The sequence below is a fragment of the Microplitis mediator genome, chromosome 2 (assembly GCF_029852145.1).
Source record: "Microplitis mediator isolate UGA2020A chromosome 2, iyMicMedi2.1, whole genome shotgun sequence".
In the NCBI taxonomy this organism is placed as follows: domain Eukaryota; kingdom Metazoa; phylum Arthropoda; class Insecta; order Hymenoptera; family Braconidae; genus Microplitis; species Microplitis mediator.
Window position 1 is genome coordinate 19,635,184 of NC_079970.1, and position 15,005 is coordinate 19,650,188.

The 15,005-nt window shown below is 28.1% G+C and overlaps 4 protein-coding genes across 5 annotated transcripts; 2 read left to right on the top strand and 2 right to left on the bottom strand.

The window, feature by feature from the left end:
* The first annotated feature begins 193 nt into the window (after positions 1-193).
* LOC130678726 (cilia- and flagella-associated protein 52) lies at positions 194-4,645 on the top strand. The gene is made up of 11 exons (XM_057486156.1): positions 194-362; positions 455-654; positions 1,051-1,228; positions 1,306-1,555; positions 1,633-1,909; positions 1,987-2,159; positions 2,264-2,412; positions 2,737-2,882; positions 3,427-3,578; positions 3,650-4,194; positions 4,270-4,645. Exons 1-11 carry the CDS (start codon positions 194-196, stop codon positions 4,611-4,613), a joined length of 2,583 nt encoding a protein of 860 aa, XP_057342139.1. The 3' UTR covers positions 4,614-4,645.
* Positions 4,611-5,636, bottom strand: LOC130678727 (autophagy protein 12-like). Its single transcript, XM_057486157.1, has 3 exons — positions 5,324-5,636; positions 4,905-5,041; positions 4,611-4,825 (listed from the first exon to the last, which is right to left on the bottom strand). The coding sequence occupies exons 1-3, from the start codon at positions 5,502-5,504 to the stop codon at positions 4,703-4,705; spliced, it is 441 nt and encodes a 146-aa protein (XP_057342140.1). The 5' UTR covers positions 5,505-5,636; the 3' UTR covers positions 4,611-4,702.
* A 390-nt stretch (positions 5,637-6,026) lies between these two features.
* On the top strand, positions 6,027-10,337 carry LOC130678728 (26S proteasome non-ATPase regulatory subunit 12). The gene is made up of 6 exons (XM_057486158.1): positions 6,027-6,143; positions 6,503-6,698; positions 6,773-7,009; positions 8,133-8,419; positions 8,503-8,884; positions 9,898-10,337. Exons 2-6 carry the CDS (start codon positions 6,534-6,536, stop codon positions 10,186-10,188), a joined length of 1,362 nt encoding a protein of 453 aa, XP_057342141.1. The 5' UTR covers positions 6,027-6,143; positions 6,503-6,533; the 3' UTR covers positions 10,189-10,337.
* A 703-nt stretch (positions 10,338-11,040) lies between these two features.
* On the bottom strand, positions 11,041-14,454 carry LOC130678729 (uncharacterized). 2 transcript variants are annotated; one of them, XM_057486161.1, is made up of 3 exons: positions 13,198-14,454; positions 12,534-12,687; positions 11,041-12,416 (listed from the first exon to the last, which is right to left on the bottom strand). In XM_057486161.1, exons 1-3 carry the CDS (start codon positions 13,525-13,527, stop codon positions 12,343-12,345), a joined length of 558 nt encoding a protein of 185 aa, XP_057342144.1. In that variant the 5' UTR covers positions 13,528-14,454; the 3' UTR covers positions 11,041-12,342. The 2 variants fall into 2 exon arrangements, with proteins under 2 accessions (XP_057342144.1, XP_057342143.1); XM_057486160.1 differs by having other exon boundaries at positions 12,534-12,696; positions 13,198-14,451.
* Positions 14,455-15,005: the final 551 nt, after the last annotated feature.

Below are 15,005 nucleotides of genomic sequence, written 5' to 3' on the forward strand. Positions count from 1 at the left end.
TTGTTAATGAACTTAATTATTCATGTGATTAATTAATACCATAACAATCAACATTAATTAAAAATAATTAATTTTTTTTTAATCCGTGAATTATATTTTTCATACTGATAATTACAATTTTGTTTAAATTTTGAAGATTATCTTCCTTTAAAAATTTATTTTGTTCTATTAAAAAAAAAATAAATACTACTTCATGTACTTGATAAAACAGGCGGTAAATTTGAATGAAACTACGCAAGCGCGCGATAAATATCTTGTTTACAAATGGTATTCAGTTGTCAAGCAATTCGTTGTAAATTTTGTAATTTTAATAATTATGGATATTAAAGCACTCAGTGTATTAGGAATTATCGGTTTTGATGGCAAGTATTAATTAATGTTCACTAATTAAAGATTTAGTTATTAATTCTCATAAAAATTTGAATTATTTTATACTAAATTTTTTTCTTGATAGGTGTAACTAAGCATGGACTACAACTTCATCCCAATGGAAAGAATTTAATTTATTCAATGGGAAATAAAGTTACCATAAAAAATATTGAAACAGGAGAACAGATTTTTTTATCAGGACACACTGATGTCATTACCACACTTTGTATTTCTCCCTGTGGTAAATTTATTGCTTCTGGACAAATTACTCACTTAGGATTCAAAGTAAAAATAAATTATTATTATTTTTATTATGGGCCGTTTTTAAAATCCATTCGCATTTATGGGGGCGGGGTCGCTTACAATCACAAAATTCGACAAGGGGGTCAGGGGGTCTAAGGAAATGTGACTTTCGCAGCTCAAACAATTTTTCTCCCGGTTTTTTAAAAATTTTATTTCTTTGTTACGATAAAAAGTCATTTTTTCATATTTGTAAATATATAAATATTTCTACGTATACATGTCCTTCATAATGGGGAGAGGGTCCATAATTTATGAGGTAATATTGTCAGGGGGATCACAGAAATTTTGCACGACGTATTTTTTGAACGGCCCCTTATTATTCAAAATTAATTGAATAATCATCATCCAAAAGCGCAATTAAAATAATTATTTATTCAGGCTATGGTAATAATATGGAATTATGAAGAAAAAAATATGAGAGGAAGTTATGAAATTCATAAAGGCAAAGTTGAAGACATTTGTTTTACTTGTAAAAGTAATTATCTGATTAGTTTAGGCGGACGAGATGATGGAAAAATAATTATTTGGGATATTGATAAAAATATGGCAATTTGCGGTTTGTTTTTTTTATTTGAACACTTGATTAAGAAATTAATAACTTAAATTAAAACCAATTGATTTAAATTTAAACAGGAACATTCGCAAGTACAGATATTGCTGGCAATGCTTTGACACTTGCCCGAGCAAATGTCCGTGATCAATGTTTTCTAACAGGGGGAGATGGTACTCTAAGAATTTGGCGGATAGATCCGCATGCACGTAAAGTTTACGGATCGAATATTAAAGTTGGAAAAGTACGTCGGTGTATTAATTGTATTGTCATTAATGATAAAGACCAGGAAGCTTATTGGGGCACTTCTTCAGGAGACATTATAATGACGCGGTAATTTAAATTTTAAAAATTATTTATATTTTAAAACCGACTTATTATCACATATTTATTTAATCTTTAAATCATAGGCTGAATTATGACAGTGATATAAATAATTTAGAGCCTTCGACATCACCTGTGATGGTGGGATGTTACTCAAAAATACCCGAAGATCCGAAAAAATTGAAGACTGGAGTCGGAAATTTGTATCCCGGTGGAGTAACACAATTACTTTTGTTACCGAATAAAAAAATAATTGTAGGTACTGGTGACGGTAGCATTGAATTAATTGAAATCGTACCGGTTCCTGCTGGTGCAGCAGCTAAACAATTAGTCAAATTACCAAGTACTCCACAAATACGTACTGTACGTTTTAAATAATTAAATTTATTGTAACCGACAATTGAATATTTTTATGAATAAATTTATTTAATCTTTTTCAGTTAAAAAAAACGCGAGTACGTGGTTCAGTGACGTCAGTCACTTGGTATGAAAAAAATTCATTTCTCGTTGGTACATCGTGCTGTGAAATTTATGAAATAAATTCAACTAATTTAAAAAGTAATATAATTTTAACATGTCACACTGACTCTGTTTATGATATTGCTTTTCCTCAGTAAGTTATCATTATTATTATCATTTTTTTTTGTAATTAATTAAATATTTAATTTTTTTTACACTCGTTATAAATAAAATTAAAAATTTCAATTGTTTTTATAGCAATTACTCGGAAATTTTTGCTACCGGAAGTAAAAATGACATAAGATTATGGCACTTGGAGTCACAAAAAGAATTACTAAGAATTACTGTACCAAATTTTGTATGTACCAGTCTCTGTTTTTTTTATGACGGCAAACTTATTTTATCAGGTAAAATATATGAGTATGAATGTAGCAGATGCGAGATGAATTTTAAATTTTAAGGGCCGGTTTTTCAAACTGGGTTTAAATTAATATTGCTATACATTAATAATATATAGATATACCAGCAGTAATAATTAAAACCCGAATTAAAAATGAACCCGGTTTGGTAAACTGGCCTTAAATAGACTAAATAATTAATTAAAATGACAAAAAAAGTACAATTTCAAAGTTACAGTAATTGCCGAATGTCTGCTACATTCACACTTATTAAAATATTTATTGATCTTAATAAATAAAATAAAATAAATATTTATATTTTAAAAATTACAGCTTGGAATGATGGAATCGTAAGAGCATTTAAGCCACAAAGTGGTAATTTATTCTTTTCAATAGAAAACGCACATATTAAAGCTGTTTCCGCTATTGGTGTGACTAGAGATGGAAAAACTTTAATTACTGGTGGTTGTGACGGACAGGTATATCATTAATACAGTTGACTACTCGTCTTAAGCTGGGTTTAGGGGACGTAGGAAAAATTTTTCTTGGAATTTAAATCCCTCCACTTCCGTGAAATTAATTTTGTTCTCGACTATCCGTCATAAGTCTGATCTAGGACACACAGGGAATCAGAGATTAAGAGGACACTATTTTTTCCTACTCTTAGTTTATAATTTTGACAATTTTAAGGAGGCTATAACGGGTTGTCTGGTAAAAAACTCAAAAGAGTGATTAAGCGGGGAAAGTTTTTTGGACTCAGTAACTGCCGATTAAGGGGAAGAGACTTATTACGGGCAGGCATATGACGGCCAGTCGACTGTGAACGCGAATTAAATCCGAAGTGAATGCGGAGTGGGTGACTTAAATTATTTAATCCCTTCGGAGTGACACTCACTTCGAATTTGAATTTACTTCAATATTAAAACCGAATCGGAGTGAATGGGGATTGAAATAAAATCCTCAATTACTCCGAATTCACTCCCAATTTTTTACATCATAAATAAATGTAATAATTATTTTTAGGTACGAATATGGCAATTACTTAAAGATGCCCAACGTCTAAAAGCAATTTTAAAAGAACACAGAGGACCTATTACTTCACTAAACGTGTCTTATAACGATGAAGAAGTAGTAAGTTCAAGTACTGACGGGACTTGTGTCATCTGGGACATCATGTAACTTTTTTTTTTTTAATATTGCAAATAAATTGATCAGTAAATTTCATTCAATTTTCAATTTTCCATAGAGATTGTTCAAGAAAACAAGTGATTATGGGTAATACCATGTTCATGTCCACAAAATTCCATCCAAATGGCCTACAAGTTTTGACTTGTGGTACAGACCGCAAAGTCGGCTACTGGGAAACACTAGACGGTTCAATAGTCCGTGAAGTTGAAGGATCAACAATTGGTTCAATAAATTGCTTGGATATCAGTCCAGATGGTTCACATTTTGTAACAGGTGGCAATGATTGTTTGGTTAAATTCTGGGAGTACATTTCCGGTGACATTACACACATAGGAGTAGGTCATGCTGCTGTTTTAACCGCATGTAGGTTTAGTTCCAACAGCCTGTATATCGTGACAACGAGTGCTGACGGTGCTGTTATCATTTGGAAGAATCCTGTTGATAATTCTGACGATTGTAAAAGCGTTAAAAGTGATTCTAAAAAATCAAAGAGTAGCCATGAAGGTTCTGCTTCCCGGCAAACTTATTTACGGGAAGAAAATGTTGGAAATATGAGCCGCAGATCGGTTTCTTCTGTCGATAGTGTGAGGACAGTTCATGAAAGTAAGTTTTGAGATGATAAATATAGCAAATGATATTTATATATATGATAACTATAATAATAAATTATTATTTTAGGTAAAAAAGACAATGGTTCGTGTCAATATGATCCAATTCAACCATCCAAAGACAACTGTCAGTGTAAAGATGAAGCTTCCGGTGAAGCTGTTGGAAGTCCGAGTAAATCGGAAAAGTCAAAAAGTATTTCCAATAAAAAAACTGATGATTCATCAAGAAATTCTGTTAAATCCAAAGATTGTTGTCATGGTAAAGACAGTAAAGAAAAATTATCAACACGAACAGACAGCGTAAGAAGTATTATAGAAGACGGAGAATCAAAAGCTCTGGAAATAAACCAACGAAATTCTTTGGATAAAAATAAAAATAAAAATTTAGTCTTGGTATCTTCTACTAGAAAGTAAAAAAAAAAAATGGACTTAATATTACCGCCTTATTATTTTATTTAAATAACTTAAGAATTAAATATCATTATTATTAATCATAATTAAATTCAACCCCATGCTTGACTTTTACAATAATGAATAATTAATTTCCCATCAGTCCCATAGCAATCATACAGATTTTGAACTGTTTGATCGGGTGCTGGTGCGAATGTCTGGTTGATATACAGGAACTATAATAAATAATAATTTTAGTTTAATTAATAAAACGTAAATAATAAAAAATTTTTTTGTAATTAAAAATAAATTTACCAGTCTTTCATTTGTGTCGAGTTTTAAATATTTCTTAATAAATTCCGATATCCATCCAATATGTTGTTCTGGACTCACTGACCATCTTTTCTTCTTCATAATCGGAGCATTGCCAGCAGCTTTTAATAAAATATCAACTGAAATAAAATAAAATAAAATTTAAATTAAGTGACAGCTGCAAAGTGAAAATTAAAACTCGTGATAAAAATCCACGAAATCAATTAGTAATTTTTATCGTAGCGAAAATTAATTGATAATTAAAAAATATAAACAGAAGAAACAAATAAGAAGTAAAATTAATATTTTTATGAAATCATTAAATTAATTGAGAGCAAAACAGTAGAGAAAAAATGGATTCAAATAATGAGATAAGTCGTCAGTTGTCTAATGATAAATAAATATTTAAATAAAAGATATACTTTTAGTTTTATCCTTTGGTGCTGATTGAGATCCATCATTTCCTGATAAATTTGTTTCAGAAAGTGTCTGTTTCAATGATTCTAACTCAGCTTCTTCAACTGCTGGTTTATCTGTCGTATTATCACCTGCGTTATCACTTGTCACTGGAGTTACACTTTCTTCTTCTTCTTTATCAGCCATTATTCATATATATTTAATAATTATACTAATAAAATATTTTAAAAGTCCATTAGAATTTTTTAAAAAATAAATGTTAGTCATAAAGTATCAGTGTATAATAATTTGGAGGTTATGTCTGATTGTATTGACAATACATTTCCATCTTATTTTCTGACAGTAGTGACCTTGAAATACTACTGGTAAAATTTATGAAAATCAATAATTAAAAACAATTATTTATATAAATTAATAAAATTATTATCTTAAATTATTAAATTATTAAAATATTTTATCAATACAAATTTAAATAATTTTTATTAAATTCAAATTCAAATTTTCCGATAATGAAACCCGGAGATTATTTTCATTTTTAAAATTTTTAAATAAAGAAATTAAATGTCAAAAAAAAATTTGAATTGTATATCAAAATTGTTGTTTTATTTTTATTTATTTACATTTTAATTTAAATAGAAATGTCATTTTTAAAAAACTTAAATTTCCCGCCATGAGAAATAAAAATTACCGCCATCTATATTTCCACGAAAATTATTTCGAAAACATTAATAATCAAAAACGAATAAGAGAGAAATTACTCTAGAAAAATTTTCATACTGTCATCAATAATTAAATATCAATCATCATTAAATTACTCCTTCATCAGTAAGTTTATCTGTCAAATAAACAAAACTTATTATTTTATTTATTTTAAATTAATATTTATCAAATTTATAATTTATTTCAATACCACAATCATTTAGCGGCGTCTCATTTATATTTTAACCTCAAATTATAAATTATCTATTATTTATATTCTCTTAATTAATTAACTAATATTCATTTTTAAACACGCGCATATTTAATATAAATATAATTAAATTCATTTATTAATGAGTTTTATTAAAAAGTATTTGTTGAAAAAAATATCGTTTGTGTTACAGAAAAAGTGCACTGTAATGATCTTGTCAAACATGGAGATGATAAATGAGAATATTGAATAATTATTTATTTTTGTTGTTTAGGTAAAAGAGTTAAATATAAATCGCAGTTACAATGGCAGAACCAGTGACTACAGATACCGGCAGACTAGTTAAAATGGAAGTTGATTACACCAGTAATTGTGATGTTAAAATTCCTGAATGTAAAAAATTAGCACAAGAAGGAAAACTTCATGATGCACTTGATCAGCTTTTGGTTTTGGAAAAATTAACTCGAACGGTATGTTTATATTTATTTAAAAAAAAAAAAAAGTTATTTGATAAATTGTTAATTAAATATTTATAAATTGGTAGGGCGCTGACATGATTTCAACCTCACGAGTACTTGTAGCAATAGTAGAAATTTGTTTCGAAGCTAAAAATTGGGCTGCATTAAATGAACACATTGTGCTATTGTCTAAAAGACGTTCTCAATTGAAACAAGCTGTTACGAAAATGGTCCAGGAGTGCTGTACTTATATTGATAAAACTCCTGACAGAGAGACGATGATCAAACTCATTGAAACTTTGAGATCTGTTACTGAAGGAAAGGTAATTAAATATTTAGTATTATTTTTTATTTAAGTTTTAGTACATAGTAAAAAAGGATTCGCCAAAGTCTACACATATCGTGTGTAAAACGAACAGTTTGCATTTATTTATATGTCATTTTAACATGTGAGTGTAGAAAAAGCTACTTATACACACGTATAAGTTAAGGGCATTCCCAGACAGTGCTTACCACTTCTTAAAAATATGGCAGTACTCAACTGTCATAACTATTAAAATTTTTCCAATTAATTAAAAGAAAAATTGAAACATTAATTGAAAAATTGTTATCAATTAGGAGTTGAACGAAATTTGGTAAATAAATTTTAGTCTGAAAAATTTAAAAATTCGAATGATGAAATTGACATGAAGATTTTACTGAAATTTATTTTCCAAATTTAGTTTAACTCCCCATAAATATCAACTGTAGGTAATTTATTTTTAAATATATACCTGGCAAAATTGCAACTCGACGTTCTAATTAGCAAATTGTCTAACTCCATTTCAGAAAATCCACCATTTATGCGAAAAAAAGGAATTTAAAAAATTTTTTTTCATCTCAAAATCAATTCCATATCTTGTATATCTATAATATTTTTGTCTAGGTTACTCGAATAATATTTTTTCTGACTATTACTATCTGAAAATTGCACAGAATCACCTACAAAAAAATATTAAGTTAGACAATTTGCTAATTAGAACGTCGAACTACATTGTCCTGATTTCAATTAATGATTTAATTTATTTTTTAATTAATTGAGACAATTTTGATACGCTTATGACTGTTGGAAGTCATTGAAAATTTGTAAAAAGCGAAATTAGGCGACTTCTAATAATTTTTGGATTTTTTTGAAAACGATAAATTAAAAAAAAATATTTTAAAAAATTGCACTTATAGTTCTTTTAATTTTCTACATGTGCGTACTTTTAGTTTTTTTTTTTTTTGTTAATTAAATTGTTGAAAAAAAATTCAAAAATTTTTAATTGTCTGTTAACTTCAGGATCATTCAAAAACTGTTACTTTTGAAAGTAATAAAAATTCAACATTTGCTTTTTTTATTTACACTTTAACGTTTTTTTTTATTGTATGTTTTATTTTTTTTATTTCAATTTTTTTTTTTTGTAGATTTACGTTGAAGTTGAACGTGCTCGTTTGACTCACCGTCTTGCTAAATTAAAAGAAGAAGATGGTGATATTACTAACGCAGCATCAATAATGCTGGAGCTTCAAATCGAGACGTATGGTAGCATGACCAAACGAGAAAAAGCAGCTCTGATACTTGAACAAATGCGTCTTTGTTTGGCTAAACAAGATTTTGTTCGAACACAAATAATTGCCAAGAAAATTAGCATCAAGTTCTTTGAAGATCAGGATGACCCAGAAACTCAAACACTTAAATTAAAATACTACGAGTACGAAATAATTTCATATCTTTTAGTACTATAAAATATTATGTTCCCTCGAAAAATTATTTAAATAATTTTGTCAATTTTAGATTGATGATGGAACTGGCAAAGCATGAAGGCTGGTATTTAGAACTGTGTCGTCACAACCGCGCCGTCCTGGAGACTCCAACAATAAAAGATGACCCTACAAAACGTCATACCGCACTCTCACGTGCTGTTTTATATTTAGTTTTAGCTCCACATGAGCCGGAACAAGCAGATCTAACTCATAGATTACTTGCTGATAAATTAATTGATGAAATACCGACTTACAAAGAACTGCTACGACTTTTCGTCAATCCCGAGCTTATCAAATGGTCTGGACTCTGTGACATTTATGAGCAAGAATTACGAGCAACTGAAGTTTTTACTGCGTCCACAGAAGAAGGACGTAAACGATGGACTGAATTACGAAATCGTGTCGTTGAACATGTAAGCTTTTAAATAAATATTTTATTTTTATTCATTAATTTAAATAGGAGCAGCCTACAGTCACTACGTGACTGCCGAGTATTACTGCCAAATTTATTAAATATAATTTGAATTTAACTGTTTGTTAAAATCTCTACTTTAAAATTTACTCTAGAATCTTTTGTTTATTTTTATTATCATTGAAATTTAATAAGACAAAACTCATCATTAATTCGCAAACTTATTGATTTCGATGATTGTATAATCATGGGATTCTTGAAAACAAATCTACACAGTCAATTTTTTTTTTATTGGTCATCTAATATATTTTTTTTCACTGATACCAAATTAAATTTGTTTAATTTTTATTATCATAGAAGACATGACTTATACATTAATTATATATATAATAGTCATATATACTCAGTCATTTTTTCCCGCGTAATTTAAATATGATTCGAATGCTATAGATAAATTGATTTATCTCGATACTTGGCAATAAAAAAAGAGTTTAAACCCTGAAATGGCGCGAATTCAAGTCAAGACCTTCTCGTGTAAAAAAAATAGTTCAAGAAAGGTTAAAAAAGTGTTGACTAATCTAAACTTCAAGACATGACACAGTGACGAACTTTTTTTAAACTTCTGAAAATACAAAGAAAAAAAAACTGACTTAATACTACAAATTAACATTTTTCAGTGCAAAATACGTTCAGAAAGAACGGATTTCGAACTATTTCTGACCATTTTTCGTTTTAGCATATATTAATAACATTAAGACATTTATTGATTTTTCCCTTGAATTTTCAAAAGTTTAAAAAACTTTCAAAAAAAGTTCGTCGTTGTATCACGTTTTAAAGTTTAGAATAGTTAACACTTCTTAACAATTTTTTCTACACGGGTTTTTAACGATACCAAATTTAATAACATTAATTAGTTCTATCATATAGATCTGGCTGGAAAATTTTCCTTATTTTTTGAATATTGTGCACTACTGATCTTATATTTATAAATTTTTATTTTATTTTTTATAACAGAACATAAGAATAATGGCCAAGTACTACACGAAAATAACTTTGACTAGAATGGCTGAGTTACTTGACTTGCCAGTAGAAGAAACTGAAGCTTGTCTATGCAAATTAGTTGAAACTGGAGTAATAAGCGCACGTACTGATAGACCAGCTGGAGTTGTACGTTTTACTGGTACTCAAGAACCTGCTGCTGTTCTTGATGCCTGGGCTGCATCACTAAATAAATTAATGAGCCTTGTAAATCACACAACGCATCTCATTCATCAAGAAGAAATGCTTGCCGTCGCTAACGCGTGAAGAATGTCACAACTTCACGTTTATATATTATAATAATTTTTTTTTTTTTTTCACTATTGATCCAAAATAAGATTCAATTATTTCTACATTAATACTAGATATTTAATGATAAAGAGACATTAATAAAGGTGTAAAAAAAAGAAAATAATTAGAAAAAATTATTTCCGCTTGATACCATTTATTTAATTAAAATTTATGTACAAAAACATCAAAATTAATTGCAATAGTAATGGTAATAAAAATTAATTATTTTATTTTTTGCATAATGTGATGCGTTATACTAAAGTGTGTTATTTTTTTTTCAACTAACATTTTTTAACATGAAAATTTAATTCAATTATTTGTCACTCATTCTAAAATATTTCATTATTACAAATTTATGTTAATTAAATTAATTTCTATTAATATAAAAAAAAATGAATTACATTTTTTGTAAAGTTGTTTGATTTCTTAATTACACATTAATTATAATCTTAGAATTTAACTTGTCCAAATATTTTGATCGACTTCCAATTAATACATTTCTGTACTATGGCAGACTGTCCAATTAATACTGACCAATAAACTAATTTTTAAATTATTTAAAATTTTACAGATCAATTCCATATATCACCGAAATAATTTCAATTAAAAGTTTATAATTGTAAATCACCATTACATAAAAGGCAAATGCAGTCTTACCATTACGACCGTTAACAATATAAAAATATTATAATTATTATCCTTTGATTATCTCTTGAAAACTAATATCTAAACTGTACAAAAAAATTCTATTCAACTTATTATATATAATTATGATTAATTATTCATCACTGTTAATTAATTATGTGCTCAGTATTTTTATTTAAAAAAAAAAAAAAAAAAAAAAAGTTCGAATTAACGTTGACTGTAAAAAATTTTTGCACGTGTTATTGTTTATGTTTGAGAACTCGAACACATTTGTAGTCTCGACAATTTTAAAAAAAAGTAACTTAGCGCCTTCGACTGAAATCACAGTTTATTAGTAACCACATCTGTACGAGGAATGTTAAATACAAACCTGTACCTAATTATTTTAATTTACAACAGTTAAGAAACCAAAAAAAAAAATTGATACTGACATTAAGCGGTCTAATAATTTTTTGATTTTTTTAAAAACGATAAATTTAAAGGAAAAATATTTGAGAAAATTGCACCCATAGTTTTTTTAATTTTCTACAAGTGCATTTTTTTAGTTTATTTTTTTTTTTTATGATTAATTTGTTAAAAAAAAAATCCTAAAATTTTAATTGTTTGCTGACTTCAGGATCATTAATAAAGAGTAAATAATTAATAAAATTAAATTTAAAAAAATTGCGCATTTAAAAAATTTTGAAATTAATAAGTGCATTTTTTATAAATATTATTTTCTAAATTATTTACTCTATTTATTTATAGTTTTAAATTTGTCTGATGTCTCCTACATTCACACATAAAAAATTATACTGAAACTAGCCGATGGCTAATAATTTTTGGATATTTTTTAAAACGACAAATCAAAAAAAAAAATATTTTAGAAAATTGCACTTATAGTTTTTTTAATTTTCTACACGTGGATATTTTTTTTTTTTTTTATTAAATTCTCAAAATAAAAATATCTGAAAATTGTTAATTGTCTGCTAACTTCAGGATCAAAAGAAAAATGTAAATTTAAAATTGTACAGTACCATTTTTAAATTCAATTAAAAAATAATTAAAGTGTCACAGCTGCATTATTAAATGACTTAATTAAAAGCGTTAAGTACTAATTTAGTTCAAGACTTTCATTACCGGAGGTGAAGCTTGAACGAGACTAAGAGCTTGTAAAATGCTTGTGGCCGTTGATCTTGTAGACAAAAAAAAAATAAATAAATAATCATAAGGAAAAAAAATTGAGGAAAAAACTGGCATTGGCAATAAGATATATAAGAAGAAAAAATATTGAAATTATCACTTATTGATAAATGACCTCATATTAAATAAACCCGGATATTTGTCTACATTAATATTAATCGTGATGCAAAAAAAATAAAACAATATTTATAGTTACAATGATTATTTTCAGTCGTCGTACCATACGTCATGTACGTGTAAAAAATAAGATAACTAGTTGTTTGTAATTATTATGACAACAAATATAAAAATACTTGGAAGCATTTAAGGTTTGGCTCGAGTTGTTCCCACTGATAAAAGACTACTGTCTGCTTGTGTTTCACTCGAGAATTTTGCACCTGTAAAAATTTTTTTAATCCATTTTATTAAATCAATCATTTATTATTATCAAATCTACAGATAAATAAGATCAATGACCAAGGTTAGATAAATAATAAAATTATTTTTTAAAATACCATGAATTTCATTTTGATGTAAAAGCGCAACAGCTTCGGCGTAAGTTGGCGGTGGCAATTCGCTGGGCCCTTGTCCCTGAGCTATTGAATCATAAGGTGGTGGACCAGATGTACCAGCTCCGGATCCACCGACTCCTTGTGCACTTGCCAATTCCTGTAAACGCTAAATTACAGCTATCAAGTACATGCAAAACAAATACAATTTTTTTTTATGATACTCAAATTAGCTGACGTCTAATAATTTTTGAATTTTTTTTAGACAATGAATCATAAAAAAAAAAAAATAATTTAAAAAATTGCACTTATAGTTTTTCTAATTTTCTACAGATGCATATTTTTAGTTTATTTGTAATTAATTTGAAAAAAAAATTCGAAAATTTTTAATTGTCTTCTGACTTCGAGCATTTTTTTTTTTTAAGATTCTCGTTAGCCGACGTCTAATAATTTTTGAATTTTTCTTCAAAGTGATAAATTATAAAAAATTGCACCTGTAGTTTTTTCTATTTCCTACATGTGCATATTTTTAGTTTTTCTTTTTTTTGTAATTGATTTATAAAAAAAATCCAAAAACTGTTAATTGTCTTCTAACTTCAGAATCTTTTTTTCAAGTGAATTAATAACATTAATTAATTAATAATGAAATAAAAAAAAAAAGAAAACGTACTCGAAACAGTTGTCGCTGATGAAAAATCATTTGTATAACTGACTTTTTTCTCAAATAAAGAATACATTTAACAGCAACCATGAGCCCGGAGCAAATAAAAATAGGCCCCACTAGCCACATGTGGCCGAGATTTAAAAAAATTTGACCATCAACAGCATCACCCAGTGACAAAATAGTAACAGCAGTACCAATTGTAAATAATACAACGCTTAAAGCTAAATAACTATAGCTTGTGCAATCACATCTGCCAAAGGTTGCTGGTTCCTCGTAACGTTCTTCGATTTGCCTAAGTCTGTTTGAAAGAAATGGACTCTCAAAAACCGTGGCCATGTTCCTGGTTCTAAAGCCATATGATTCATACCAAGATTAATTCCTAAAACTTATCAGTTTCCAGTAGCTCGTAATTTAAACTCCAAGTAAAATAAAAATGATATTTTTATAATTTATTATTTGTGCTGATCGTTATCGCAGGTCCTTGACTTATTTTAAAAACCAAAACAAACTATTTTATTTACTTTTTATTATTTATTAATAATCATTTGTCACCTTATCAGCTGGTTTAACTTAATCTTTTAACAATATATTTTTTTTCATTTATTTTTACTGGCAAGATGGTGAAAAATTATTACGGGTCGTACTGACGACGACATTATCATTATTATTCTATTAACTAAACTTGGATTATCGGTGTCGGCTGGTACTAACACACAGGCAGTCGTAGTCAATGTCGGCTGTTCGGTAGCTGTATCTTTAAATATTCAACAGTCTTCAGGGTTCTTGGTGTATATATATATATATATATATAGTATTAATTATTTGTTGCTTCTTTGTAAAGTCGGGTGTACGCGTAATTTTTTAAGAAGCAATAATTGACGATAATAAATATACAATAACTAACCCATAAGATAATAATAACATGCGACACCCGCTTTTTCTTCGTCGTTTTAAATTCGATACAATTAACGGCAACATCCGATGACCAACTGGCCTGTTGGCAGTGAGAAATAACACCGACGAGAGCGATGCAAAAAAAGCGCGTCTACGCTTTACTTTTACATGCTTGTTGTATATATATATATTTATGTGTATGTATGAATGTATGCATGTATTTATGACACACACTTATTCTTCTTTACCCATGTGTGATACTCATATGTGTAAGGAGTATTACTGTGTTCATATGCTTCCACACACTAGTATTTGAAAAAAAAATTAAAAAGAAAACAAAGAGAAATCTTTAGTGAACTAACTTCATACCACTGCACTTTAGTTCCCCAGAACGTCATTAAGAAAAAGAAAGAGAGAGAGATGACAGCTTGCGATACCAACTGAAGATTTTTTTTTTTCTTCAAGCCAGACAACTTTGCAAATCAATGATCATGTCGTTAAAGTAGTTTTCCTGGTGGTGAGATAAAAGTTTAAGCAGAGGAGAGGGCGTAAAATTTAAATTTTTTGCTGTCACTGTAAAATTTTGAATTTTCTTTAATATCACAGTTTGCTTAGCAAAAGTTTACTTACAAAAGTTTCCTTGAATATTTTGTCAAATGTTCGTCAACTTCGGGCTTTTCCGTTTTTGATGAAAATTTGTATACAACTTGAATGCGCGTTTTTTAAAAATTTTATTTTATTAAATATTTACGCTATTTATTTATAATTTTAAATTTGTCTGAGGTCTGCTACATTCGCACTCATGGCAAAAACTACCAATTGAGATGATAGACTCGCTTAGATATGATACTTTTAAAACTAGGGCCTATAAATTCTTCCTGAATCAAGAAAGAGAAGGCTTACTACAAACTTCAAGTAAA